This window comes from Hyaena hyaena, unplaced genomic scaffold (assembly GCF_003009895.1).
Source record: "Hyaena hyaena isolate Hyena2069 unplaced genomic scaffold, ASM300989v1 scaffold_8, whole genome shotgun sequence".
Lineage (NCBI taxonomy): Eukaryota > Metazoa > Chordata > Mammalia > Carnivora > Hyaenidae > Hyaena > Hyaena hyaena.
The window spans coordinates 6543400-6571282 of NW_024080640.1; the positions used below are offsets into that span (position 1 = coordinate 6543400).

The window sequence follows — 27883 nt, forward strand, 5'->3', positions numbered from 1 at the left end:
ACATTCCACCGGCCACGCACCAGGGTTCCTTTTTTCCACATTCTCACCAATACTAGTTATTTCTTTTCTTCTTGATTTTAGCCATTCCGACAGGTGTGAGGTGATATCTCATGTGGCTTCATGTAAAAGAATGAAACTGGAATACTTTCTAACACCATACACAAAATTAAATTCTAAATAGATTAAAGACCTAAACATGAGACCCGAAAGCATAAAAACCCCACAAGAGAACATAGACAATAATTCCTCTGACACCAGCCATAGAAACATTTTTCTAGATCTGTCTCCTGAGGCAAGCAAGGTAAACAAAGGCAAAAATAAACTATTGGGATCATATAAAAATCAAAAGCTTTTGCACAGCAAAGGAAACTATCAAGAAAACAAAAAAACAGTCTACTGAATGGGAGAAGATATTTGCACATGACATATCTGATAAAGAGTTAGTATCCAAAATATATAAAGAATTTACATAACTCAGCAGCAAAAAAAAAAAATCCTACTAAATGGGCAGATGACCTGAATAGACATGTCCCTAAAGAAGACTTACAAATAACTAACAGACACAGGAAAAGATGCTCAACATCTAATCATCAGGGAAATTTTTAAATTAAAAAATTTTTAAATTAAAAAAAAATTTTACTATCTACACATGTAAGGATCTCATGAGAAATATGCAGTATTTGGGGGTATGCTTTTAAATTTGCATTGTAATTTATTTTCTGTTATCATACCTGCCTTTGCTTTTTGTATTCTTATTTCCTTCTTGAAATAATACAAATAGTTTCTGGTGTCACCCCTTTTTTCCCCTTAGTTTAGAAGTCATGTTTTCTATTTTGTCCTATGTCTATTCAGTTAGTGAAACAATAACTTAGGAAAATAAAAAAAGCTCTTGTACAGACAAATAATAAAGTAATGGCATGTTCGTGTTAGGAATTCTGGGAATTCCCTCTCATCTCTCCATAGATAGAAAGAGATGCCAAAGCCTAGAAATACCCATATGTGCTTTGTGATATTTCTAGAACTATTCTTCTGATATATTTAACAACCATTTTCTTCTGCTGTCTTCCAGATTTATTCAGGAGATCGAGCACGCCTTGGGACTTGGCCCAGCCAAACAGTGTCCGCTTCGAGACTTTCTCACCATGTACATCAAAAACATCTTCCTGAATCAGGTCCTGGCAGAGATCAACAAGGAGATTGAAGGAGTCACGAAAACATCCGACCCCTTGAAGATCCTCGCTAATGCGGACACCATGAAGGTGATGGGGGTGCAGCGTCCTCTCTTACAGGTGATAATATACTTAACTGTCTTTATCAGCGCTTTTCACTGACTTGGCAAGAGACACAAATTACAAAAAGAAGAAGAATCACCATCTGTTTCCATATTCATTAGAGACAAAACAAAAGGAAATAAATTAGACAGGCACTAGGGGAATTTAGAACTAATATGGAGATAATGGAAATTCCTTAAGATCTTTTATAAGAAAAAAGTGGCTGGCCATTGAATATGGAAGGTGGTGAATCTCATTAATATGCAGGCAGTTCCTCATTATTTGCCTGGAACTTGTCCTTGAGAGGAATTCTTTCTCCTCTGGCAAATGTGTCAGGAGTGTTCAGGACTTAAGGGGAGGAAACTTCCATGCCTCACCTCAACCACCCACCAACAGAAAACCCTGGGTACCCTTTCCAGGGCAGGCCTGCTCTGACCTCAGCTCGCTCACAGTGAATTTGAACCCACCAGCAAACTGACTTTTAAAAGTCAGATCATTGAATTCAAGTCATGATCTTTTTAATACTGAAGATTTTACATAGACTATATAAAGAAATGGTTTCTAGGCAACCGAAAATAAGTTGTCAGTAGATATTTGGATTTATAGGCTTCAGGCATTGATTTTGTATCCATTTTAGTCAGTGACTTGGGGGTAAATATAAAACCAAAAGAACGTTAGTATGAGTTTAAAATGTATACGTGCGTTAACTATTATTACATGGTTATTGTATCTTTTAGTGTTTCTTCATTTGAGAGAATGATGGGCGCGATAGCATTTTTTTTTAATAGTTGCACGAGACAAGGATATCTCAACGTATGGAAAGCTTGAGCTCTTTCAAAGAAAAGTTGTATAAATGGAAAGGAATTCCAGCTGCCTCAGCTGCTTGCCCTTACCTGCCTTTATGTATATGTTCCTTGGTTTTTCCTTCTTTGTGCATCAGAATTAATAGAAACCCTGGACCTTTCATAGGCAAATGTTCTAGTTATGAGCATTCTTTAAAGCTTATTTATTTTTGAGAGAGAGAGAATAGGGGAGGGGCAGAGAGAACGAGAGAGAGAGACAGGAGACAGAATCCCAAGCCGGCTCTGTGCTGTCAGTGCAGTGCCCAGTGCAGGTCTCAAACTCACAAATCGTGAAATCTTGACCTGAGCCGAAATCAAGAGTCAGGCGCTTAACTGACTGAGCCACCCAGGCGCCCCGTGAGCATTCTATTTGATGAGAAAACTCTCTTGCGGTATTGAGAAAATAGAGTAGAGGCATTTGCTTCTCCTGAAACTTGAGTTATAGCATCACACCTAGGAAAGGGTTCATTCAGATCATCTGGGTCTGTGTGAGATGCGTTCCCCGTGAGGGATCTGTACTAAGTCTGGGGGGCAGAGACGGGAGAGTGGCGGAGGCATGTGCTTGCTTCTCCCCCTGCCGGATTACTCTTCCGCTGGCTCTTTGCGTGGCAGGGACCTTGTTCTCTCACAGTCTCAGTTCAGATGTTACCTCCATGGGGTGACAGCTTTTCCTGACTGTCCTACGTGAGTAGGTCCCCTTCCCTGGTTATTTTACATTCTTCCCTCCCTCTGACGCCCCAGTCCATTCTAGCACTGAAGCTGAACTCCATGGACTCTATCACCAAAACTTCTTTGCCAGGTGACTTAAGACCTGGTTCTGCCCATAGGAAGCACCAGCAGCAGATTGGAAGAGGGAAGAGGCGAGAGAGATTGGGGTTGTTTCTGATCTCCTTCCTCTCCACTTTGGATCACTGTTCTGGCCATAGGTGCATCCTTCATATTCCAGAGGTCCTGTTGGGTGACACCTGACCCATAGCTGCAGCTCTCACTGGCCTCTGGGAACACCAGCTCTTCTCCTTGCCCCTTGATGCCAAACTTTCTGCTATCATTAGACTCCAGGCACCTTGCCGTCCCTCGCTGCTGCTTTCAGCGCTGCCCATACCTCTGTAATTCATCTCTTCACTAGTCTTTCTTCATTCGATCATCTGCATGAAGTTCTCTTTGTTCTCAAGATCCTGAATAGATCTCCTCAGTTAGTCACTATTTTAACCCCTTGATTTTTTCCCATCTTAACACAACTACCATAATGATTAGTTCACTGATTTTCCAGCTTGTTTATTTTGTCTTTTCCCGATAGAACGTAAGATCCAAAAGCATAGTATGGTACCAGACAGCAGGAAAGGGCTCGATACATAATTTATTGAACGAATGCATACATGCATGGATAGATGGATGGATGGATAGACCCAGTTGGATAAGTTTTGAGAGTCAGAAATAATTGCAGTCAGAGTTGGAAGATGAGAATTAGAGAGTGCCAAAACTCTGTCTTTATCTAGCTTCTGTCCATATCATGAGCTTCCTCTCTTTCAGAAAACCACTCAGTATTTATGTCCCTGCAGTGTCAGTCTGTACAGCACAGAGCAACTTTCACATGCTTTGGTGTACTGAATTTAAAAGAAAACAAAGGCAACAACATATGACAGAGAGGATCGGTGTACTAAAGATGGTAGCTTATTATGCATTATCATTTTCAGCTTGAGTAGCAAAACCACATTAAAACTAATAACTGGCTGACTACAATCTGGGCCGTGTCAGGGCCACACTTTGCAGCAAAATGACATCTCGGGGGTCTACTGCTGTCTCAGTAAATCACACCCAACCTTGTCACCAGCCATAGTGTTAGTGTGCCTTTTGTTTTTTAAATCAATTACTCCATTCTGAGAGCCCCGCCTTCACCCGTTCTCTCCTTGCCTGAGTCCACATAGAATTCTATATATGTGAGTACATCTTTAAACTAAGATCATTCACCCAGTTAATCTCCAAGTTTGTTGTCAGAACCCCAGACACCTGCTCTCATATTTAGTTATTTTGCTGCCCTTTCTTTCTTCATAAAAATTTTATTTTCTGAGAATACAAATTAGTTAGGCCATATCAATAAATTTGTTTAATATTCTCAGAGTAATGAGATTTAAAAAGTAAATGAGATGGTTATTTTCCTTTCCCATCTTGAGGCATCCTCTCACTTTTATAATCATTGTAAATTGTTTTCGAATGTAAGTTTCCATGGTCAAGGTTCAGTGTTCCTTAAATGTGTTTCTGTGTCACCTTGACATTTTCATTCCCAGCTAATTGTAAGTGATTAATCGGAAGTAAAATAAATAATTCTCAAACATTTTTGCTGAGAATCCAAAACAACTGTTAAGAAGGGTGCTTGGAGAAATACACATATGTGTAGAAGTTACGATAGGTTAAGGAGTCAATTACTCGAAGTTTAAAAATGTCCTGTAAAGTCACTCCCTCTGCTCCACAGTCCTTTGGTCTCAGAGAAGAAAGGACCGCACCTGTGCCCTGAGGCAGCTGCCAGTGTCACACAGCAGGACACAGCTGTATTCCCAGGGGGCAGTGGGAGGACAGCTGTGTCAGGGCTGATTTCATTTGTTTGATGGCGGCCACATGCCCTGAACCCCAGGACCTTTGTACCTACCTCTCTGAAATGGCATCTGGGCAGTATAGATGATCTGTTATGAGGGGGTGTTTCCATGGGTGAGAACAGGCTTTTTGAATCCATAATTTCATTGTCTGGGCACAGAATTCATAGAAGAGAAGGAAATAGAAAAGAGGAGTTGACCAGCACCATCTTATAGCTGAAACAGCTGTGCAAGTATTGGCCCATGATCCAGTAGCATAGTCCTGGTAATAATAATAGTAACAAATGCATTCGTAATAGTAGATAGAAGTAATGATAGCAGCTAACACTTGTAATAGCATTTACCATGAGCCACATACTATTCTGATTGTTTATGTGTATTGACATGTGTCTTACATGAATTGGCAAAAGCTTTGTGAGCTTTTCCTCCTATTATGGGGAGGAAACAGACATAGTGAAAGTAAATAACTTGCCCATGGTCACATAGCTAGCAAGTACTAGAACTATAATTCAAACCCAGGCAACCTGACCCTAGCCCAGTATCTAAATGAGTTCTACTCAAAATGTGGCCCGAGGAGTATGCTTGTCTGCAAGCTATTCGTTGGCAGTCTGCAGTGAGACGTGCAGAATTGGCGAGGAAGCATTTAGATGCCCTCCCTCCTTCCAAAGGAATTTGACATTACCTGTTGAAACTAATAACAAAAATGAGGAGGATTTGTGTTTTGTAGATCTTTGTGGTTAAAAAATTTTCATTAATCAATTTCTGTTGTATTTTATAAAGGTATCAGTCTACAACAGATTGGGGGGGGGGCTGTGCTCTCACCATAGTGAGGGACACACTGCGCTAAATTTCTTACTCACTTTGAGAGTAAGAAGTAAAAGCACAGAACCAATCATCTCTCACCTTGGTGCCCAAGGTGGTTTCCAATGGATGGAGTAGCTTAAATATTTTTTACAGGGGGCTCTCTCCTAAATCCTCAGCTCCTAGAACAGTCTCTGATCTAGAAGAGGCACTCAGTATTTAATAAATCGCTGCGTGGTTGAGTGATTGCAAGTGGATGGATTAATTAACGATGCCTTCCTTAGGACAAAGGCATGTGTGTACATGTTTTCTCCCCAAGATTCATGGTCACAGGTTTAAGATTGTTGACAATACTTACATTAAAATGTTGCAGTTCTTATTCCTCCGATACTATCCACATGAACACAGGATTGAATACACTTCATGGTCTTATTGTCTCCTTCCTCTCTTCCTCTCTTGCCATCCTTTTTTCTTTTCTTTCTTTCTTTTTTTTTTTCAAAATGGCTTCCACCTGTTGCAAGACAAAGCACGCTGATTCAGATGAAGGAAATCTCTTAGGAGTAATTCCTCATGTCTCCTAAGCCAGAGAAATGGGCATTCTGGGCATGGAGAATGGAAACAGTCCGTTGAAGTGAACATCCTTTCATTACGTTTTACATCTATAGACGTCTACAAAGTTTTCATTCCTTAGACACGAGGAAACACCCACTCCAACTGTCTATCATTGATTTGGAGATGTTTCTTCATGTTTTTCTTCTTTAGCATCTCCATCCAAATTTTTGAAAAGGGCTAGGAGGCTAATGCTCGGGTTTTTATCTTTTTACCTGGTCAACTGCTGAATGGGCATTTAACTATGTGAAGACAGGTGCAAGTAAACATTCTCCCCTCCTCACCCTGGGTAATATGCTGTATACCGTTGCTACATAGCGAGTGGTTGTGGAAAAGAACATCAGCCCTCTACATCAGTCTGCATTTATACGGCATCAGATGTGATCTGCAGGCACAGTTAGAGTTTGGGACTTTGTGCCAGTTGGTCCGTGGACTGTCAGGGTCGGCGACACCTGACCTGGTGAGAAATTCACATTCCTGCAGGAATCTTGGTCTAACCAGCTGCGCCCCCCCCCCTCGGCCCCCCCGCCTCCTGTATTGATGATAGAGACAGAAGTTTTAGAAGTATCACTATGTCATGCCCGGCTGGAGGTCCAGAAATGGGATCTAACACTGTGGGCGCTCAGCACTGCAGTGAACAGCAGTGGTCGCTTAAAAAACAAAAACCTAAAAGAAACCACAACTATCCGGCTTCATTTCATACAGGCCCAGAAACTGTAAAAACAATATTTGCAGCGGCAGCAGAAGCTGCTTCCTAGTCTAGCACGTTGCTGAATTTTGCAAAGTACTTACCCAACACAGGATGAGCCTGTTTTCTGGCTCATGTCAGACAACGAGAGGAAGAAGCAACTTTCCTAATGCTCCGGCTCAGATTCCCACATCACCCGCAGGAAATGAGCAGAAGCCATGCAAGTAAGAATGAAGCATTTAATGAGCGTATTTTCATGCTCCTGGCTGCCCCAGTATTTGTCAGAGTTCTTCTGAGATGTGACGTGGCTAGAGCTGCCTGCTAGCACCACACACCCTTCTCTTCCTCGGTCAGCTGCACCTCCCACTGCTACCTGTGGAGCGTAGAGCAGGGTCTCAGCAATGGCACCCATTAGAATCACCCGGGGAGGCGGGGGGGGGGGGGGTCGCCTGGAGGGCTCAGTCTGTTGAGCAATGGACCTTGTCATCATCTCATGGTTTGTGAGTTCGAGTCCCACATCAGGCACTGACAGCATAGAGTGCCATCTGTCCCACTCTCTCTCTGCCCCTCCCTCCCCCCTTTGTGTCTGTCTCAAAAATAAATTAAATTAAACAAATAAAAAGTCTTACCCGGGAGCTTTCTGCAAACAGCACTGCCATGATCCCGTCCCAGAGATTCAATTCAGTTAATAAGGGGTAGGGCCAAGTGTTTTATACGATGCTCAGTGATCCCAGCATGCAGCCAGAATTAGAGCCATTTCTCTGGATCTTTCCATAGACTCAATTATGGCCCTGAGAAGAAGTATATAAAAAATTATAGTTAAGACACTCTTTAATTCAGTCAGGCTTATGAGGGAAGGTGGTCTTTGCTATTTGAGCCCATCTTGGCACATAAGCCTTGCAGTCAGATACAAAAGGATTTACATCCCAGCCATTTCAGCTGGTAACTTTGTGGCCGGGACCCAATTGTTAACATCTCTGTACCTAGCTTTCCTCCTGTAGAAAACAAGAATAGTGAGATAAGTGTCATAGGAACAGAGGAATTATTTCTCATGATTACGTAGAGTAGTGTTTGTAAGACGTGTCTCTTCCCATACCCATGTCACATGTGTGCGGGTTTCAGCATGGACTGCCCTGACACACGTCACCTGCCTGCTCCCTCTCTCTTGCCTTTACAGGCAAGACTTCTGACTCATGTCTAGGTTTCACTCGGCATCTGTTCTCCTCACCAATTTGTATTTACCTGCTCCCGCCCTTCGGACTCCAGCACCCACCTAGTAACCTCTGTTTCCTGCCTCCCCCTATCCTAGTGTGACAGCAAGAGATGGTACTATTTGACCCCTTTCTCTTTTTTCCTGGAGTTTGTCCCCTGATTGTTTATCAGGAGCAGAAGTAGCACGCAGTGTTGATGACCATCAAAGCCAGTGTATCTATTTCCTACAGCTACCGTGACAAATTACCATAAACTTGAGTGTCTTAAAACAACAGAAACATATTTGTCACATTTCTGGGGGCCAGGGGCCATATTCCCCCCAAAGGCTCTAGAGAAGGACCCCCCTTCGCCTCTTCCAGCTTCTGGTGGTCCCAGGGCTTCTTGGCTTCTGGCAACATAATTGCGATCTCTGCCTCCATCTTGACATGGACTTCTTCCCTTTGTCTCCGTGTGTCCTTTTCTGGCTCTTAAAAGGACAATCTCATTAGATTTAGGGCCCACCCTGGCCCACCGTAATATAGTCCTTACTGTAATTATATTTGCAAAGACCCTATTTTCAAGTGAAATCACATTCTGAGGTTGTGCGTGGGGTTGAACAGCATTCCCCCACTATCGCTGATAATTGGAAGCAAGTTATATCGAATGCAGTATATTTAATTTGCTCTATTTTCCTTGAAAACCTTCTGGCAGGAAGCAGTATAGAAGTATTGCTATTCAGGCAATAGGGCCAGGATGGTCTAGATTCTGGGGTCATCAGGGTTCCAAATGAAAGTTTGCAGTAGGTTGAGTGATTGCTGGAACTCTTACTAAGTCTCGTCGAAGGTTGATAGACATGGCTGCCTGGACTGTGTATAATGATTTGCTAGACATAATTACACTGACACCCAAAGCCGTGGTGCTGCCAGTAGCCCCTTGCTGGTTTCCCAACAAAGTGTAGCCAGAAGCAATATCTTCATCATCTCAAATTGTGTTAATATGAGCAATGTTGCTTTTGAGTGGTATTTGCATCTCGCCGCCAAGCGCTGCCATTCTACTCTGTGGTCCATAACACAGTTCAGTTTTTATCAGTGTAAATAGACGAGTCCCTTTTAAGGTCTGCTGGAAGTTATCATGAAAATCATAAAGTTGAAAAAGAGCCGATCGGTTGATTTTTGCCCCCGGTATGCTGTGAGAGGTGGTGTTCATGGTCCCAATGTGCCAAGATAAGCCTTAGAACTAAAATGCCTTGGGGTCCAATCTGATTCTTCAGTGTCTTATCTTTACCAAGAGAAATATAAATTTTCCATCGTTTGTAATTTGAATTTTCTTTGAATTTTACTCTTATTTTATTCACTAGCAATATTGTTTGGTCTCTTTATGACAAGTGGGGGCCTCAAATAAATCACCCACTAGCGGCTGCATCAGGCTTTATCCTGGACAATGGAGTAGAAGATGCCTTTATTCTCATCTTTGGTTGTTTATGTCATCACTGGGCCTTTCAACACTCACCTGTTCACTCTGAGACAGCTGAGCAAATTAAGTCTTTCATTACTAATGGGGACATAAGGGATCTTAAAACATTCATTGGTGTCTTCAAATTGTCTTACCTGTGTTTTTCTTTCTGTAGTCTGAATTCTGTTTACTGATTTAATACACTTTGTTTTTGTGGAATTTTTGTTGCAATGCCTCATGGTCTTCTGGGAAAGTAACTAATGTAAATTCTATCATGGCTTGTGGGAAGAGTGCCTAAAATGTGGATCTCATCTGCCTCTCAGCTCAGCGACGTTAGATGAGCCCAAGCCACTTGTCTTCCTTGACACCCCTCCGTTCCCTCATCTGTCGAAGGGGACTGATACTCAAGCTATCTCCTAAGACTACATTGAAAAGTCCATATGGGGGGGCCGCCTCAGTGGCTCAGTCAATTGAGCATCGACTTTGGCTCAGGTCATGATCTCACAGTCCGTGGGTTTGAGCCCTGCGTTGGGCTCTGTGCTAACAGCTCAGAGCCTGGAGTCTGCCTCAGATTCTGTGTCTCTTTCTCTTTCTCTCTCTCTGCCCCTCCCGCAGTCGTTCTCTGTCTCTCTCTCAAAATAAAGATGTAACAATATCAAAAAAAAAAAAAAAGTCCATATGGGCTTAGGTATTCAGCAGGGCTCTGTGAACTGCTCTCCATGCTGAATTGTTGGTTTTTAACTTAATACTGTTATTCCACAAGCCTACCTGATCACCCCATTCAGAAAAATCCATTAACATTAAAGGGAATGGTGCTAAGAAGACACCTACAGGAATGAGAAATGTTTCCTAGGAAATGAAAAGCTCTCCTTGTTTTTACCGACAGTGTGGTATACATGACCAGACAGCCCGTGTAAGTACCTGGCAATATGTTTTCCACAGTTTATCATGAATATTGTAAAATCCTAAAAAGGCTGCAAAAATTGTTCAGGGAACACCCACCCCACACTCACCATCCAGATTCTACAGTTAACATTTTATGCTGTATTTGTTTCACAGCATGACCAGACCTGGTGGTTTTAATTCTTCAGCTGCCCAAGAAGTGAGTTCCCAGCCATTCCCTAAGGACTTTCCCATGGTGGTGTTCACAGGTTTTTAATATCTTAGAAGGTCAGAACATGAAGGGAAATAAATGAAGTGGGAAAGTAGTTGCTTTGTTCAATTTCTAGAAGTACTCACCCAACGGTTTCCTTTAAATAGTGTCATGGAACTGTACATTGACCAGCTTATGCTTGTGATTAATCTTAAGTACTGCCTTTATTGATAGGAACTTGTCCTCGTAACTACTGATGAAAAAGACCGAAGTGAGCAGACAAGATGTGATTTTATATGCAGACAGTAAGCACGCAATATGGTCAATTTTTACAGACATCTTTATAGTCTTCTCTCTGCATGAGATAATTTTCTTAGAAAGTTCCTCCTTAACTAGACTTCTGTAAGTAGCTGTCTGCAAAGCAAAGAGAGGGGGAAAATAAGAGAGAGAGAGAGATAGAGAGAGCATACATGCATGCCCAGAGGGACTAAAAATCGAGAGAGAGAGAGAGAGAGAGAGAGAGAGTGTTTGTGTGTATAGAAAATCTTCACAACCAGCCCTCTACGAATTATTAATGATTTCAAAGTTTGTTTTCTCAAGTCAGTTGTAATTACAGATGTTTTCTTCAACAATCCATCATCCCTCATAATGTGTTTGGAACAGATTTTAATTTAGATGCAACTTTTCAAGAATTTATTATATCTGGGTTAGGAGGTCAGTTTGAAAAGAGCAAGCTGGAAGGCTTTATCCACATGGATAGAGGAGTCACGAGGGACTGCTGAATGAGAAAGTAATTACAGTTAGTGACACTTGTTTACCAGCTTAGCTTGGTACTAAGAAACTTGTCTGAGCACTAGGCGGCTTCAGAGTGACATCAATATAGGGATAAGCCCTGGATTTTAAACAACGCTTCTGAACTTATTTTCTAAGTCAGGGTAGGCCCACTGATGGCCGTCTTAGTTGTCACTTGGACTGTTCTATGAAACAGGGCTCGTCTGGGGTGTTTGGAACGTGGATTGGCTGCTGTCTGCTTTGATCTTGCCGCGGCCCACTCCTGGTGGATAAGCAGGAGAGAAGGTAATGACTTATGACAGGTCTGCTGACAGGGACCGAGCTACATTAACACTCTGTCGCTCAGATCCGTAGAGAGCTGCCTTTGCCCGAGGTATATTTGACTTTACTTGCTAACAAAGGCATCTTCAGATTTATTTCTTTTCCTTAAATGCTAGAGAAGGGGAGGAACATCCCATCAAAAGATACCAAGAGAGAAAAGGCTGGCTCAACAGCCTAAGGAAATGATAGTTATCATTCTTGGGAGCTGCAGAATTGCTGATCTGGCAAGATTACTGGTAGGACCCAAATGAGTAGAGACAGAGAACTGCTGTTCTTGGGGAATTTTTGAGGTTCTTATCCTAAGTAATTTTTGCCCTGTCTGAGCACTGCAGCTCTGGCTTAGAGATGTTCTAGTGAGAAAATGGAAAGGCAGAAACCGGAGTATTTCAGCTTGAAAGTTAATTGGCCCTTCAAGAGTAACTGTTCAAACAAAGCACCTGTTCTTGCTCTGGCTGTTCAAGGATCCTTCCCCAGTCATCAACTCGCATGTATTCACGTTAGTGTAGACGCCGTAAGATGGGCTGGTGAAAATCGGATACGTCTAGTAGAACGAGTGAAAGACAGCCCCGCAGCTCAGTGGGGTAATTTCTACTGTTGTGATTCTAGGTAAAACTAAATGGGAAATCTTGATTAAACACCTGCTTGGCGCTGTCACTAGAAAAGAAATGTGGGGCCACGTAAAGGGTGGCTCCCATTTCACAGGGGCTTCCAGTTAGGGAATAGAATTCCTCATGCCTACAAACCAGCACAGAAGAGAGTTTGTCACTAGCACTGAACGCACTACTATGCCAGAGGATTTGCGGTTTGGGAGTTGAGGACACTGAGAACTAGAAGGTTCGAGAGATGTGAGGCAAGCTGTGGGTCCCAAACAGGGCATCGCAGGCCATGTAGAGATGGAGATGGCAGAGGAGAAGGTAACCCGAACGAAGGGCAGAACATTGGTAGAGACTCAAAGGGTGTGTTCATGAGACGGTTGAGGTTAGTAACACTACCTGAGCGAAGGGAGGAATGGGGGGTGGGAAATGAGGCTCGCAAGGGGCACAAAACTTTGTATGCAGGTCTTAAACTTCAAAAAGAAGAGCCCACTTTTAAAGTGGGAAGAGAGGGCACCTGAGTGGGTCAGTCAGTTAAGTATGGTTGACTAAGCATCTGAGTCTTGATTTGGGCTCAGGCCATGATCTCCTGGTTCTTGAGTTCAAGCCCTGCTCAATCGGGATTCTCTGTCTCCCTCTCTCTCTACCCCTCTCCCATTTGCTATCTCTCAAAAACAAACAAACATTAAAACAAATAATAAATTAGGAAGAGGCACTGTCATGAAAAGTCCTAGTGGAAGAGGCTCATTGGCTCCTCTCTGATTTGATCTTGCCTAAAGGGTGGATGAGCTTTTAAGGGAGAGTGGGCTTTGGCAGTTCACAGATAGAATTAGAAGGTAGCGAGGGAGCCTGGCATTAGGGAGGCCATCCACGGCAGGGATCCAGTATTCCACCTTAGAAGTGAGTGAAGACAGTAAAGTTTCCTGTGAGTGTTTTCTCTGGCCTGAAGCTTCAGGTAGTGACCTTCCTGGCTGCCTGAGGTTTGGCGAGCCCCCACATTTTGCTCAGCTCAGCATTTGAAGTCGTTCTTTTGATTGATCGTCATAATTGGTCAAACAGGCTGACTTTCTGGGACAGGTATTGTGAGCCCTCACAGGTGATGGGTTCTTCATCACCTCTGTCCACAGGAGCATCCATTGGTTACAGCATGTTCATGTATTTAAAGATTAAGCTGTATATCCTCACCTATTACCCTTTTAGACACACAGGACTTCTGTCAGTTAAAGTCCTGCTTTGGGGAAAAGGCAACACGCAGCTAGCTCATTAATAGGTTATCTGTGTCATTATGTCCTGTTTGGATTGTGCATATTGGAAAGAGAGTCTTTTGAGAAGGAAAAAAAAAAATCCATCTAGGCTTCTGGTTTCCCTTTCTTTTTCTTCCTCATTTTTATCTGCTTCTTTTCCCTCCATAGTTACAGCTATTCCCATGATGGATGGTCATATCTTTGGAGGCCAGAATACCCTGAGTATATTCACTTGCAAATAGCTACAAAGTCAAATTCAGATAGCTGCACTTAAATGAAACTCTTTCTGTACCTCTCTTCATTGGACACATGTGACTTCTCCTTGCCCCGTTTCAACCACAGGAGCTTAATTACTTCTTCCTTTTTATTCTATAAAGTGTGTTTTCATTTGGCCTCCCCTTGGTCCTTCCAAGGTCAAAGCTGGCTAATCAGGTGCTCGCAGAAGTGTTCTGGTGACCTTGCGTGCTGCGTTTGCCCATGGCTTCCCAGCTTTGCCAAAATGAGCAGCCTGCCCATGTAGAGAGGGCTGACCTGTCAGTTAATTTCTTGCCTCTCAAACAAGAAGTATCTCCTTTTCTTCTGTGCTATCAGAGTTTTGCTTTTGAGCCAAAAGAAATCTCTTGATGGGGCGCCTGGGTGGCTCAGTCAGTTAAGCATCTGACTTCGGCTCAGGTCATGGTATCATGGTTCCTGCGTTCGAGCCCCGCATCGGGCTCTGTGCTGACAGCCAGCTCAGAGCCTGGAGCCTGTCTTCGGATTCTGTGACTCCCTCTCTCTGACCCTCCCCTGCTCATGCTGTCTCTATCTCTCTCTCTAAAATAAATAAAACATTAAAAAATTTGAAAAAAAAAAAAAAAAGGAAATCTCTTGACACATAGTAGGCACTCATTTGGTGAGTGAATAAAATAGAAATTGCCAACAGTTGCATTAAAGGGTGGCCTCTGGCTTACACAGTTAGGGATATGGTGTGTAAAAGCCAACCTTTGTCGTTTGCCAAGGAAGGTAGCATTAAATATTTCTTTTTAATAAGCTTTTTATTTCAACAAGTCTGAGGTTTACAGTTGCAAAGACAGTTCAGAGAGGTCTCTTTCACTCTGTACCTCATTTCCCCTGTTACTAGCATCTTATTTTAGTATGGTGCATTTGGTGCATTTGCCCAGCTAATGTTAATACATCCTTATTAAAATCCTTACGTTATTCTGATTGCCTTGACTTTTCCCTGACATCTTTTTCTGCTCCAGTATCCCGTCCAGGACACCACATGACGGTCGGTGGGCTTGACTTCTTCAGTTCTTCTTGGATGTTTCTGAGACGTTCTCTTTTTTGAATGGCCTTGACAATGGGTTAGAGACATTGTAAAAAGGCCTGCCCTGTGGGTCTGTCTGATGTTTTTCTTATGACTCGATAAGAGGTGCATGCTTTGGGGAGGAAGACCACAGAGGTAAAGCGCCACTCTCACATCGTATCAGATAGGCATGCCATCAGTGCCATCAACAAGACTTATCTCTGTCAGTGTTAACCTTGAGTACCTGGCTGAGGCAGGGTTTGTCAGGTTTCTCCTCTAGAGAGTTACTCTTTCCCCTTCCTCTCCATAGTCTACTCTGCCGAAGAAAGTCACCATGCAGCCCACGCTCGGGGAGTAGGCGGTTATGCTCCACTTCCTCGAGGGCAGAATATTTGCATAAATTATATGGAGAGCTTCTGCATGAGAGATTTGTCTCTTCTTTCCTATTTTTGTATGTATGTAACCGCGTACTTGTGTTATACGGACTCATGGATCTTTATTGTATATGGTGGGTTATAACACAATACTGCTTTATTTTTATTGCTCACGTTGTTCCAGCCTTGACCACTGGAGCTCTTCCAGTTGGTACCTGTTCCTCCTGTGTCCCTACCTTTGTGATTTTTTTTAACATTTCTTGTTTTCTACACTTGGAGGAAACAAGCACTATAAGATGCTCCAAGCTCCCTTTGCATATTTTCTCCCCCAGTCCTAGAATCAGCCATTTTCCCATGGACCCGCAGCTTCTGTTACTAGAGAATAGAATTGGCAATCAATATCTGGGGGCTTGATATGATTGTTGCTACTTGAGCATCATTACTTCTAGATCCTCTCAGCTGGTAGAGAAAATTAAATATATGGCTTATATTATTATATTATGTATATATTCTTACCTATACATATTTCTACACGTAGCTACTAAAATCTATATTTTAACTAAAAATGGATTCTTATTGATGTCTCCAACTCGAATGCATGACTGTATGGATCATTCTAGTCTCCTCCTCTTACCTTACTTATCTGTAACCTCCTTCTCCAGCAGTAAAACAAAAAACCTGCCCCCCCCCCCATCCACCATCCATCTGCTTAACTGTTCAAGCCTAGCAAACCTGTACAGTGGTATCAGAATGATTAACCCATGTCCTGCGGCAAGCAGCTTTATCAGCTAGGGCCTACTTCTTAGGCACAATTTCTTTTGCCTTTAGTTTTATATCCCTACTACTTACTTTCTGAAAGTGCTTCGGTCAGCACCTTCTTCTCCTACTCCTTTCAAGAAGGTCGTTTTATATATTTGTAATGCAACTAGATGGTTTTGTCACATTCTGCACTTCATCCTGGCATCCTTAACCTCCTAAATGATTTTTTAATTGGCATACATTAAAGTTCATATTCTTCTTGCTCTAAAGTTGTATGAGTTTCGACAAACGCATTAACGTCATATATCTGCTGTTATACCATTGTACAAAATGGTTTTCCCTGCCCCTCTTCCCCCCAAAACATCCCTCTACTTCATCTTTCCAACCCATCTCCCCTTTCCCTACTTGTCTGGCAATCACTGATCTTTTTACTGTCACTATAGCTTTGCCTTTTCCAGAATTCATGTAATTGGAATCATACAGTACTTAGCTTTTTCAGACGGGCTTCTTCCAGTTAGCAATATGCGTAAGATTCATTCATGGCTTTTCATGGCTTCGCAGCTCATTTCTTTCCGTCACTGAATACTACTCCATGATACGGATTATGGACATGGTATGGATGTACCAGTTTGGTTATCCATTTACCTGTTACAAGACGTCTTCGTTGCTCAGTTGAGGGTGATTATGAGTAAAGCTGCCATAGACATCGACCTTGTATGGTTTTTATGACCATAAGTTTTCAAATCAGTTGGATATTGTTTTTAGCTGTTTATAGAAATTGTGAGGAAGAATGGGGTTGCAATGGTGGTGAGGACAGACCTAAAATTAAACAAATCCATCATGGTGGTAAGTGCTTTCATGAAAGTATGAGCACGATGAGTAAACTTGCATATAAGAAAAAGGCAAAAGTAAAAATACTTAAATTTACTCTTAGTTGCTATTTTAGAACTTATTCTTAGGGAATCTATTTTTTTTTAATTACTTAACATTCATTTCCAGAAAAAACACTCTCTGTCCAACTCTCCCTTTCCCCGAGGCTCCTTTCCTCAAAACACCAACTTGCTGAAGACCTGCAGCTACAACCACAGTAAAGGCCATGAGTCAGGTGACCATGAGTCTGGTGACTATGAGTCTAGTGACCATGAGTCAGGTGACCATGAGTCAGGTGACCATGAGTCAGGTGGCACAAAAATTTTCTGTCTGAAAAGATAGTCCTGGGAATTTTACTGGTGACAGACACCTTCATAACTTAATGATTTTTCTTCTTCCAACTGAAATAGGAGAGAAATTCCATGTAAGGGTAAAAAGATAAAATAAAAAACTTCTCTTGCCCATTAGAAGCGGGGAGAAAGGCATAGGGACTTTTCACTCTCTGGAAACGTGGAATTAATAGGCAAAAAAAACAAATAAAATTATTTTACCAAGTCATTCAGTGCTAACAATAAGTACATTTATTCTGGGACTTGGGGTTCCTCCTCCAGGGATGACTTTTTTTTTAATATAGTTTATTGTCAAGTTGGTTTCCATATGTTTCCATATGAGCACCCAGTGCTCATCCCAACAAGTGCCCTCCTCCATGCCCATCACCCATTTTCCCCTCTCCCTAACCCCCATCAACCCACAGTTTTTTCTCAGTATTTAAGAGTTCTCTTATGGTTTATCTCCTTCTATAAGAAGCCCCTGAATGTGGATCAGGGACTTACAGAAGGAGCTGAACCCCATGGAACCAGCCATATGGGAGTGAATCCTTGCTTTGTCAAGAGCTAAGCTTATGTCTTTTAAGAAGAGCTTTTGTGTTAAACTTTGAGGAAGAGAGGCCAGGGGTCTGTTAAGGGACCTCTTGCTTTCTGTTTGCACACCTTTGAATGTTAGATGAGGGGGTCACATGGGCCCGTTGAAGCCTGATTTGTATGCCAGTCAGCAGTGAAGAAGACGGAATAGAGAGAGAAGAAAAAAATGTGTGTGTTGACAGCCTGGGCAGTAGAATGGACAAGCAGTGGTATGTGCCATGACCTGCGTGTTCATAAAATACGGCACAAGCTCAGAGGCTCGATTCGGTTAGCAGGTCCTTTTTGTGTGTAGAGAGATTAATAGGGTGGAAGGAGTGTAGACAGAGGGGCCAGACTGTACGCACAGAGAGAACTTTCTCCAACACCCAGCGTGACAAGAAACTTATAAGCTGCAAGGGATCAGAAACGTTTTGATGCACAGAACATAAATATGAGAAAATTAAAGATTTCTCTTTAAGTGAAAAGCAAAAGAATTCAGATACAAGTTGTAACTTCTAATGTCCCAGTTTAGTGGGTGAATGTTTTTAATTAATCCCTGGGTAACTATATTTTTAAAAATCTTGGCTATAGTTCATGTATTTGGCTAAAATGCGTTAGTTAAATATTTATATGACTAGTTATATATTTATAATGTCTGCTTTTTTTTTTTATGGAGTAGTTTTACAGAAATAATCATAAGTGACTGGACTGGAAGCTATTTTTGCTTTTTTTCCCAGCTAACCATATCTAGGGAAAACCAAGTTCATTGGCTCCTGGCACTACTGGCCAGATTGACCTCCTGCGGACTAATCCACCTGCAAGTTTTGTATCCGGGTCCCAACAACCAATTGCTATAGAGCTAGCTTAGCAAATGCAAATACGTCAAGTCGTGGCAAAATTTTAGGTTTAGTTTCATTCTCCCCCCTCACTTCTTTCAGGTCCTAGACATAGAGGTACATGCTGGTTTGTCTTGTATGTATAGAAAGACAGCTTAGCAGACAAGGAATGTGGTAGCCGAACTTACACACGTGCAACGCATATTCTGTGTGAGTCCTAACTCTGATTGTATGTGGTTAGCCTGTAGTATACATTTTCCCCAGTTAGCGTTGATAGTTTCTACCACGATAAGACGGGACTCCCAAAGAATTTCAGAGCTAGAATCCCAAGCTTAACTACCTAAGTGTCTTGTCTAAGGTGACAAATCTGATAAATGACATCTCCAGTAGTGGAATCCAGGCCCCTCTTTTGCTGACCCAATTCTCGTTCTAGTCTTGTTGAAAACCTTCTCCCCCTTTCCTGGACTGAGTGATTTATGTACAGTGGATTTTAAATCTTTTTTTAATGTTTTTTTATTTATTTCCTGAGAGAGAGAGAGAGAGAGACGTGAGCAGGGGAAGGTCAGAGAGAGGGAGACACATAATCTGAAGCAGGCTCCAGTCTCTGAGCTAGCTGTCAGCACAGAGCCCGACGCGGGCCTCGAACCCACAAACTGTGAGATCATGACCTGAGCCCAAGTCGGATGCTCAACCGACTGAGCCACCCAGGAGCCCATATTTACAGTGGATTTTAGCAGCACCAACACTTGTACTAGAAGGGAACTCTCCTGGTCTTCTGAACTTCCAGAAAATGAGTATCTTGCACCAGCTCCTGTTTAGGGTAACTTTGCTTTTTTCTTTTTGCTCCTTTCTCTAAAGGCAGAACACGTTGCATTCCAAAACCAAATAACAAGCATCTCTCTCGTAATTTGTGGTTTTCAAAATTTTAGACTGTTTTTTTCCCTTGCTGTCCATAACGCTGTCTGAAAAGTCACAGTGATTTAAATAATTGATGGCTACTTTATGAAATTGTCAGCCTGGATCCATCCTCCTTCCCCCCACCCCCCCACCCCCAACCACAAATCCTTGAGCAGCTAATCCTTTTATGTTGCATCCTTTTTCTTTTCTTTTTTTTTTTTCTTCCTTCCTGGTTTCATTTAGATAATTACATTATTCACCCTGGAATATAATTGCCGCTACACTATGGGGGAAGGGAGGGCGGAGCAAGGTGGGCTGCCTGCTTTTGGCATCTGCAGGCTGTAAAACGTCTGTTATGCTCTAGCCTCTAATTTCTTTGCCATCCCACCTTTTAAAGATTTAATTATACCTGTGTGGAGGCATAATTTGAAATATGACTTCTGATTCTTTAGGAAGATAAGAGGCAAATCCATTGTTAAACATGAACAAGCCTGGTGCAACGGAGAAAACTTCGGGCTGCAGCCACTGAACAAACAAGTCCGGAATGCCTGCTATGCAGCAGGCACTGGACGGAGCACTGAGAAGTGCAGAATTTAAAAGAAGAGAGAAAAGTGCCCCCCGGGATGGTCTATCTTGGTGACCTGTTACCCACTTGTGATGCAGCTTTGGGCAGATACTTAACCTCTCTGGGCTTGCCTTTGTCATCTCAAAACAGAGGACACTGGTCCTCTCCAGAATGTCCTTCCAGCTGTCACATTCCATGGCGTCTGGAAGAAGACTATCGGGTACCAGCCAGAGTCCCTCGTTGTCAGATCGAATTCGAAGAGCAGGGGGTGGCAAAAAGTATACATTCTCTGTGGCAGAAGTCAGTTTGTCACCTCTGAAGTCGGAGACGGTCCAGTCTGAAAGCTCTTAAACAAAGGAGTGCCTTTTCTTGGCAAATGTATTTTCTGCCGGGTGAGTCCGGCATGCCCAAACCATGGTGCATTTTGGGAGCAGAAGGTGATCATCTCTGAACCACTGCAGGTTGTTATCAAAGGGGCAGCAATAACTTTTCCTTCCAAATTACTGCCTGACACCCTTTTTCCATCTCACAAAGCTGTTCTTTTCCAGTGAGAATTTGGATCCTAACATGTTTTTCACAAGCCTGAGTTGCACTGTCCCATTGGTTGGAAGGAACTTCGAAAAATGGGTCTTGTGCTCCTTTATATGTTGTTATTCTTCTCTTTGGAGGCATCTAGTTTGGATACAGTGAAACTTGCCGACCCAAGAACTTAGAAAATGTAAAGATGCAAAATGTAAACATAATAATAGATCAGGCTCTGTAACTTTGAGGAGAAATGGTACTCATCTCTGTCAGATCCTTACAGTGTTGGATAAAGCAAACCCAAAATGACAGCACACAGCCGGTTACAAATGGAACACAAATAACACATAATAAAATAGAGATTTAAAGTGGATTTTATAGCATGTTTATTTCAGGGAACAAATCATAACCCATTTGTCTTATTGGGAAAACAATTTTCTTATTACACAGGGAAAATGGAGTATTTAAGAAGGAAATGAAAATGACAACCAAATGGACTTGGTTGAAATTGGCAAATTTGTTCCTTATTTACTTGTTGTTTTTGCTCTGGGGAGACCGATACTGGACCTGCTTTTAGGAGTGATGGTTCTTTTACAAAAAACCCTAACCATCCGGGGTAAAGTCATTTGTGCACATCCTATCCACTCTGGGCGTGTAAGTGGATGCCAGAAATCTCTCCCCCCCATGTACAATCTTAATGCTCTCCAGAATTTTCAACCTACCTCTTTTTTCCTCTTCATCTGTATCCAGATCTTTGCAAGCAGCCCTCTTCTGTATTGTCTGATAATAAAATATTGTCAATCTAGTAATAGACCTTCATCTTTCTTGTCGTTTTATTTATCTTTCGGGCTGTGTTCCTTAGACCAGTGATTCTAAAATTTAGTATTCATTTTAGCCACCAGGAGGATCCTTTTAAAATGCACATTCTGATTCAGTCAGTCACAGGACGCCTGGGTGGTCCAGTTGGTTAAGCAGCCAACTCTTGATACAGGCTCAGGTCGCGATCTCACGGTTGTGAGATCAAGCCCCATGTCGAGCTCCACGCTAAGCATGAAAGCTTGGGATTCTCTCTCTTCCTCGCTGCCCCTCCCTGACTCATCCTCTCTCTCTGATTCAGTCTGGTCGATCCCTGAGGTTCTACATTTCAAACCAGCACTCAAGTAACCCTGAAGCTGCTGGTCTGTGAGATGTACTTTGAGTAGAAGGCTGTACATGAGGGGTCAATAAGCTTTTTCTGTAATGGGCCAGAGAGCAAATATTTCCATGCAGCCATGTAAGCCATATGGTCTCTATTTGATCAATTGGGCTGTTGTAGTATGAAAGCAACCATGGACAATGTGTCAGTAAACAAGTGTGGCTGTGTTCCGATAAAACTTTAATGACAAAAAAAATGTAGCAGCTGGATTTGGCTTGCAGCCACAGTTTGCCAACCCCTGCTTTAGACAATGTCTTTGAAATGATAAATGTGTTTTTTAAACTTGAGGGTTCCCATCCAAATGTTTTCAAGGAATGGTCTTACAATGTTAGGCACATATATAAAGCAGGTAGAAGAGAATTTGTGCTCTACCAAGGTATTACACAAGAAAAAGAAATTTAGGCCAATAAACAAGGTATCTTTTCTCTCTAGAGGACTTCGAAGAAGGCAAGAAGCATCTTGTTTTAGCGCTGTTGTGGCCCAATGTGGCAACATTTTGAAAACTCACTTCCTGTCTGGCAAGCAGTGGTTACAGTCAGTCCACTGTTATGGGCATGCCTCTCTCAGAGCCTGACTTTTGCCTACCTGTGTTCCTTTCCTCCGTCACATCCCTTGCCATATCACTTGGCACCAATCCATATTTGGGTAATGAGATGGTTTGTTGTGCCTGCAAAGAAGAAAATGATTTAAAATGTTTTTTAATAAGTTAACAGGAGCAAGTGTTGAAATTACCGTAATGAGATAATGACAGTGCAGCATGTTGCTTTGAAGATTGTGCTCTGGTGAAAAAAGTACACTCTCAATAAATTCATTTTCACTGTCTTTTCCTCGGCAAGGTTGTTTAGCATTGGCCTGTCTGCCGGTAGCAGAGAAATGGGCAGATGAGTTGGTTGGCAGTCAACAAAGAATGAAGACCAAAGCTGGCCATCGTTTAAGAGGACTAGTGAGCTTTAGGATATCAGCCGTGGGGGACTTGGGGCTGTACCCAAATCTTACAATGACAAGTACCTTATGGGAAGATGAAAATCCAGACTTTTGAACCTTAGGCCAGTGTACCAGTCTCAGCTTTTATATCTGTCTGTTGATGTGGGTCACGTGTGCTTTATTTCTCTGAAGCTTCAAGTGTTACACCTGGAAGTTCTCTAAGTCTCCTTGCATGTGTTTAGCCGGCATATATTCTATGTGTACTCAGCACATAGCGCAGTATGAGATAGGGAACTATAGAGGTGAAAAGGCCCGGAGAGTGCTGTCAAGTGTATTGTTTAGGAGAGAGTGGCAGCCAGCAAATCGGTGTTAGACCTACCACGATCTACATTTGTACCTGGCACGTTAGGAGTTCAGGAAGGGGAGTGGTCATTCAAGAATTCATAAAGGAGGTGGTACTTAAGCTGAATCCAGAAAGGTGGGGCATATTCAAAGTAGCAGAAAAGACACTAACAAAATAGAGAGGCATGGAATAGCATAGCACAAGAAGAGAAAGAGATACATTGTCTTCTATACCTATCATGTCTTCTATACCTATGCACAGCAGTGGAAATGCATGAACAGCGTGTTAGTGTTGTACAGAGTCTGGATGAATCTAACAAAATTATGTTCAAAAAGAGAAGCAAGACACAAAAGAATATGTAAAATATGATTCCATTCATAAGAAGCAAAATTATACTATACAATTTAGGGATACATATCCAAGGGTAAAATCATAAAGAACAGCAGAAGAAGGATTCTATAAAGGTTACCACAGGTGGCGAGAGAAAAGGTTTCGACGGGGAGTACGTGGGATACTGGAAAGTTCTGTTTCTTTACCATGTTTGGGATTCCATTGGGTGTTTGCTTACTGGTTAACACGAACATACGTTATCATAAACCTTCATATGTATCTGTTACTGTGAAACATATGTGTCTTATTTCACAATAAAAGAGGTTTCTTAGAAAGAAAAACTCTGAAATAGGCAGTAGGAAATGGAATAGTAGTCGAGAAAGGGATCGGGCCGTAGAGTCACATGACCACTGATGCAGGTGGGTACGGATAGCCAGGTCTGTCATGATCTCAGGTTTTTAATTCGTCGACTAGAAAGATGGCACCTGTTGGGACCAGGAACATTGTATCCATACTGGGTTTGGCCTTTTCTGCTCTCTCTCCTATCAGGCCCATTCTTATTCTGCCGAAAGGTCATTATTGATACCTGCTTCTTCAGATGAGTATATAAATCACCTCGACTCCCCCCACAGTCTTATCAAGAAAATCACTCAGTTGCCGTCACAGGCTCATGAATTACAGCAATCAGCTCCAAGGATACATATTCTATTTTACTTTTTTACCCAATTAAATTTCAGAGTGTTAACTACACCACACATTCCGTTCTTACCAGTTTGGCCTATACTGTCCTTGCTGCTCACTTTCCTTTCCCTGTCCTTGGCCACACCTTTCCGCCATGCTTCCATTAGAGGGACAGCATTGCTTTATCCTTTTCTTCAGATTCCACCCTATTTTTTAATGTTTATTTTTGAGAGACAGAGTGCAAGTGGAGGAGGGGCAGTGAGGGAGACGCAGAATCCAAAGCAGGCTCCAGCCTTCGAGCCGACAGGGAGCTCGAACTCCTGAACCACGAGATCATGACCTGAGTGGAAGTCGGATGCTTAACCAACTGAGCCACACAGGCGCCCCAGATTCCACTCCATTTTTATAACCAAACTTAAAATCCCTTTCAGGAGACCGTTCCTGACTAAAAAGGAAGTCTTCTGAAAATATCTGTGTTTACATTAAAACCACACTGAGTTTTCTACTTGGACTGTGATCGATTTTGATCTTTCTCATATGGATTTTGTCATTTTTAATTTCAAAGGGCCTTTCCTTAATTCAAACCTGAAAATCCAAAGTTGACGTCTTGAAATTAAGCCTGGTATGCATAAGGAGCCTCCCCTTCGTGGGAACTTTGGTTTTTAATGCCGCATGTTTTCTCTATGTGAACCTGAGCACATAAGCTGTTACCTGTCTAGAAGGATGATAGGGAGGCAGACTCTGACAAGGCAGGCACACGCTTTGTGGTGTTGTCCTACTGCAAGAGCCTCAGCCGTGATGTCCGTGCGCATGCTGTGCCCTGGGCCATCTTACTAGAGGGGACAGGGAACATTCCATTCAGTTGAAATGCATTGAGTGTGGCCAAAGAGCAGCGAGATGGCCATCCAGCTGAGATGGCGGGCTTAGGAACAGAGCCTCTGCCTATTGTGCTGGCTGAGACATCTGTGGGTCAGACTCCTCCCGAACTATCTGGAATCTGCATCTCCTGGAAAGTCAAAAAACCCTTTCATGGGGGCTCAGTGGGCTTTCTCCCCGACAGAAGCACTTCACGTATGGCCGCTCTCCAGCACACAACTCCTGCCCCATATCCCAGCCACACCATTCTCCCCTCTCCTCCAGGAAATCACATCTTTCTTGACACATCAGGAGCTTGACTGAAACAAAACTCTGCACTTCCTCTTGCTGTACAGTGGGGTAGAGGAGGTACTGCTTACTTGAACTGACCAGAGGTTCACTGTACAATCACGTCATGAGCACAAGTCACAGCACTCCGGTCTTTGCTGCAATGGTGTCAGAGTGCTGACGGCACACTCTTGTTTTGGGGGCAGGGGGAAATGAAGTGTCCCCTGTTGACTGGCTAAACTTGTCGGTCTTCTAGGATTTAAAAGAACATAAAAGGCAGGCATGTGTTCACCGTAATAAACCAAGAGACTTCGCAGTGAGTTCTCTGATAAGCGCTCTCCATCCTCACTCCCCCACCACATATAGACACGCGAGCGCGCGCGCACACACACACACACACACACACACACGCACACACACTGGGGAAAATTGTAATTTATAGCAAAAAATAGTAAAACATGATTCTGATTTTATTTCTACGTAGTTGAGCTTTAGTCAAGCAAAGGAATAGAGGATAAACTGAAAGGAAATTGGAGGAAAGACCATGCAAGAGGCGAGCTGAGACTAGAATTTCATAAAATCCATCTCTAGGCCCGTCAGCTGCTTTCTTCATTACCTTAGGCTTTCGTTTCATCTTTAAAGTCTCTAGTTCCGTCCTTCTCTTCATTTTTTTTTCCCTTCAGTTTCTCGTAAACCTCAAAATGCTGATAACAGAAATCATAGGCCGTCAACCCTAAGTTCGCCAAGTACCTTGTAAGCACAGCCGTTGGACCACCCTTCGCTGAGGTGTGGTTTTGAGGGGGTGATGTGCATCTCCCCGGTGGTAGTGAGGGCCTAGCGAGCCCCCCTTGCAGTACTGGTATCTGTAGATGCCCCCATTATGTATTGGGCTGAAAGAGTGCATGCTGTTGCTGCCAGAAATTTAGGACCACCTGGCCGTAGGGCGGGGGTCAGCAAACTTTTTCTGGAAACTGCCAGCTGGGAAATATTTTAGCCTTCGCGGGTCATACGGTCTCTTTTGTAACCGTCCAGCTCTGCCTTTGTAGTGGAAAGGCGCATAAATGAACGCATGTGACTGTTCCAGTCGAACTTGGTTTACAAAAACAGGCAGCAGGCATATTTGGCCCACAGACCGTAGCTGAGACCATCGACCCCAGATATAGTGGCCAGACTGCTGGGTTTTGAGCTGGATTTTCACATGACCTTTAAAACCCATGTCAGCCCAGTGTGGTCTTAAGTGGGTGTCTTCATTTCTGTATTTATTCATAAAATTTATAGTACCAGCACTTGTCATGCCTCCTTTAGAAAGTTAAATGGGATAACGTAGGTGAATAAGACTTACTATGAAGAACTACATACACAGCCTTTTTTCCTCATACGTATATTAACAGCAGCAAGGGCAGTTTTTCTGGAGGAGTAAAAGGCTTACTCTTCACTTCTGATTTCCCACAACCATATCAGAGTGTCTTAGAACTCGAGAGAGCCCCACAGTGGGAGATGGACTGTTCTGGGAGGGTCCATACACATAGGATTCCAATTTGAAATCCTAACAACGTGTCGCATAGCAAAGCAAAGAAATCAGAAATGGCTCTTTTTGCCCAAGTACACGCAAGTACACAGCTGCAGGAAGATCTTACAGGAGAAGAGAGATGATGTGCATGTGGTCTCTGATCTATGATACGTTTTCCATCAACACTGGCCGTCAACAGCGGGATCGGTAATATGGATGGTCTCCTTCCCATCGAAGTGTTTTTTGTGTGAACATGTTAAACTTGCCTGGAAAGGCTTGATATACTCAAGGGACATCATACTGAAACTTTCCCGCTTTCCATATTTTTAACCCCAGGGATGCTGGATTGTACGCATGTTTCATAAAGGACAGCAATGATAATTGTATCTTAGATAGAATGATGTATTCTGTATAACTCAGTTTCTAATTGGTCCGAGCACTGTCTTCAAAAGCATAACATGACATTTTCTTCACCCATTAATGTCTTGCACATGATGTTTAATACATGTTCCTTGAGTGAAAACATGTTTAGGCAAAAGTAAATACATTTTTTTTTAACATGGGAGAGTCTTTCAGAAGCCAGGAAGTCCAGGATACTTTAATCTTTCAGTGAAAGTCTCCTCTGTTTTAACCTGAAGCTTAAGGACCTGAGAGTAGTGTTTAATCCAGTGGGGTTCTGGTAAATTTTCAACAGCCTGCTCTCCGGGGAATAAAAAACAGGGGTTTGGGGAGGTCAGTAAATCAAGCCCTGGTTTGTGGCATTTGCAAACCTCTGTGGAATAGCCACTCCTCCCACGGCCAATTTTAATCTACCAGCGTGGTGCTGAGTGTGGTCCTGAGGAGTGCACAGTAGCACGCTGTTGTGTAGAATTTACACTGTCTGGATACAATAGATGCAAATAACCTCAAGAGAATGGGTAATAATAATAGTAATAATAATGCATGTGTGTCTAATAATGCCACTGGTTCACCAGTCTTAAAAATGGAGCCGTTTGCTCAATAGGAGCCATCCCAGCTCATCACTCTTCTTACCACAGTGTGTTACAATGGCTAATTTAATTGTTTGCCTCCTTTTCTAAATAATGAGCTTCTTGAAAGCATGCACAGTGTCTCAGTTTGCTCACCCTTGCACCTCTGATGCCTAACACGTGTGGTACTCAGGGATTTGTTGACTGAATGAATCATTTCAATCTTTTGCATTCCCCCCAAATTAATGTCACTGTGAAACAAAAGATGAGAGGGGTGCCTGGGTGGCTCAGTTGGCT

At 42.7% G+C, this 27883-nt stretch overlaps 1 protein-coding gene across 1 annotated transcript in view; it reads left to right on the top strand.

Annotated features, from left to right (window-relative positions):
- EXOC4 (exocyst complex component 4) overlaps positions 1-27883 on the top strand; it is a 752259-nt gene that overhangs the window by 532178 nt on the left and 192198 nt on the right. Inside the window, exon 11 of the mRNA XM_039243428.1 lies at positions 1070-1289. Coding sequence (XP_039099359.1) covers positions 1070-1289 — 220 coding nt within the window. The remainder of the gene's footprint in view (positions 1-1069; positions 1290-27883) is intronic.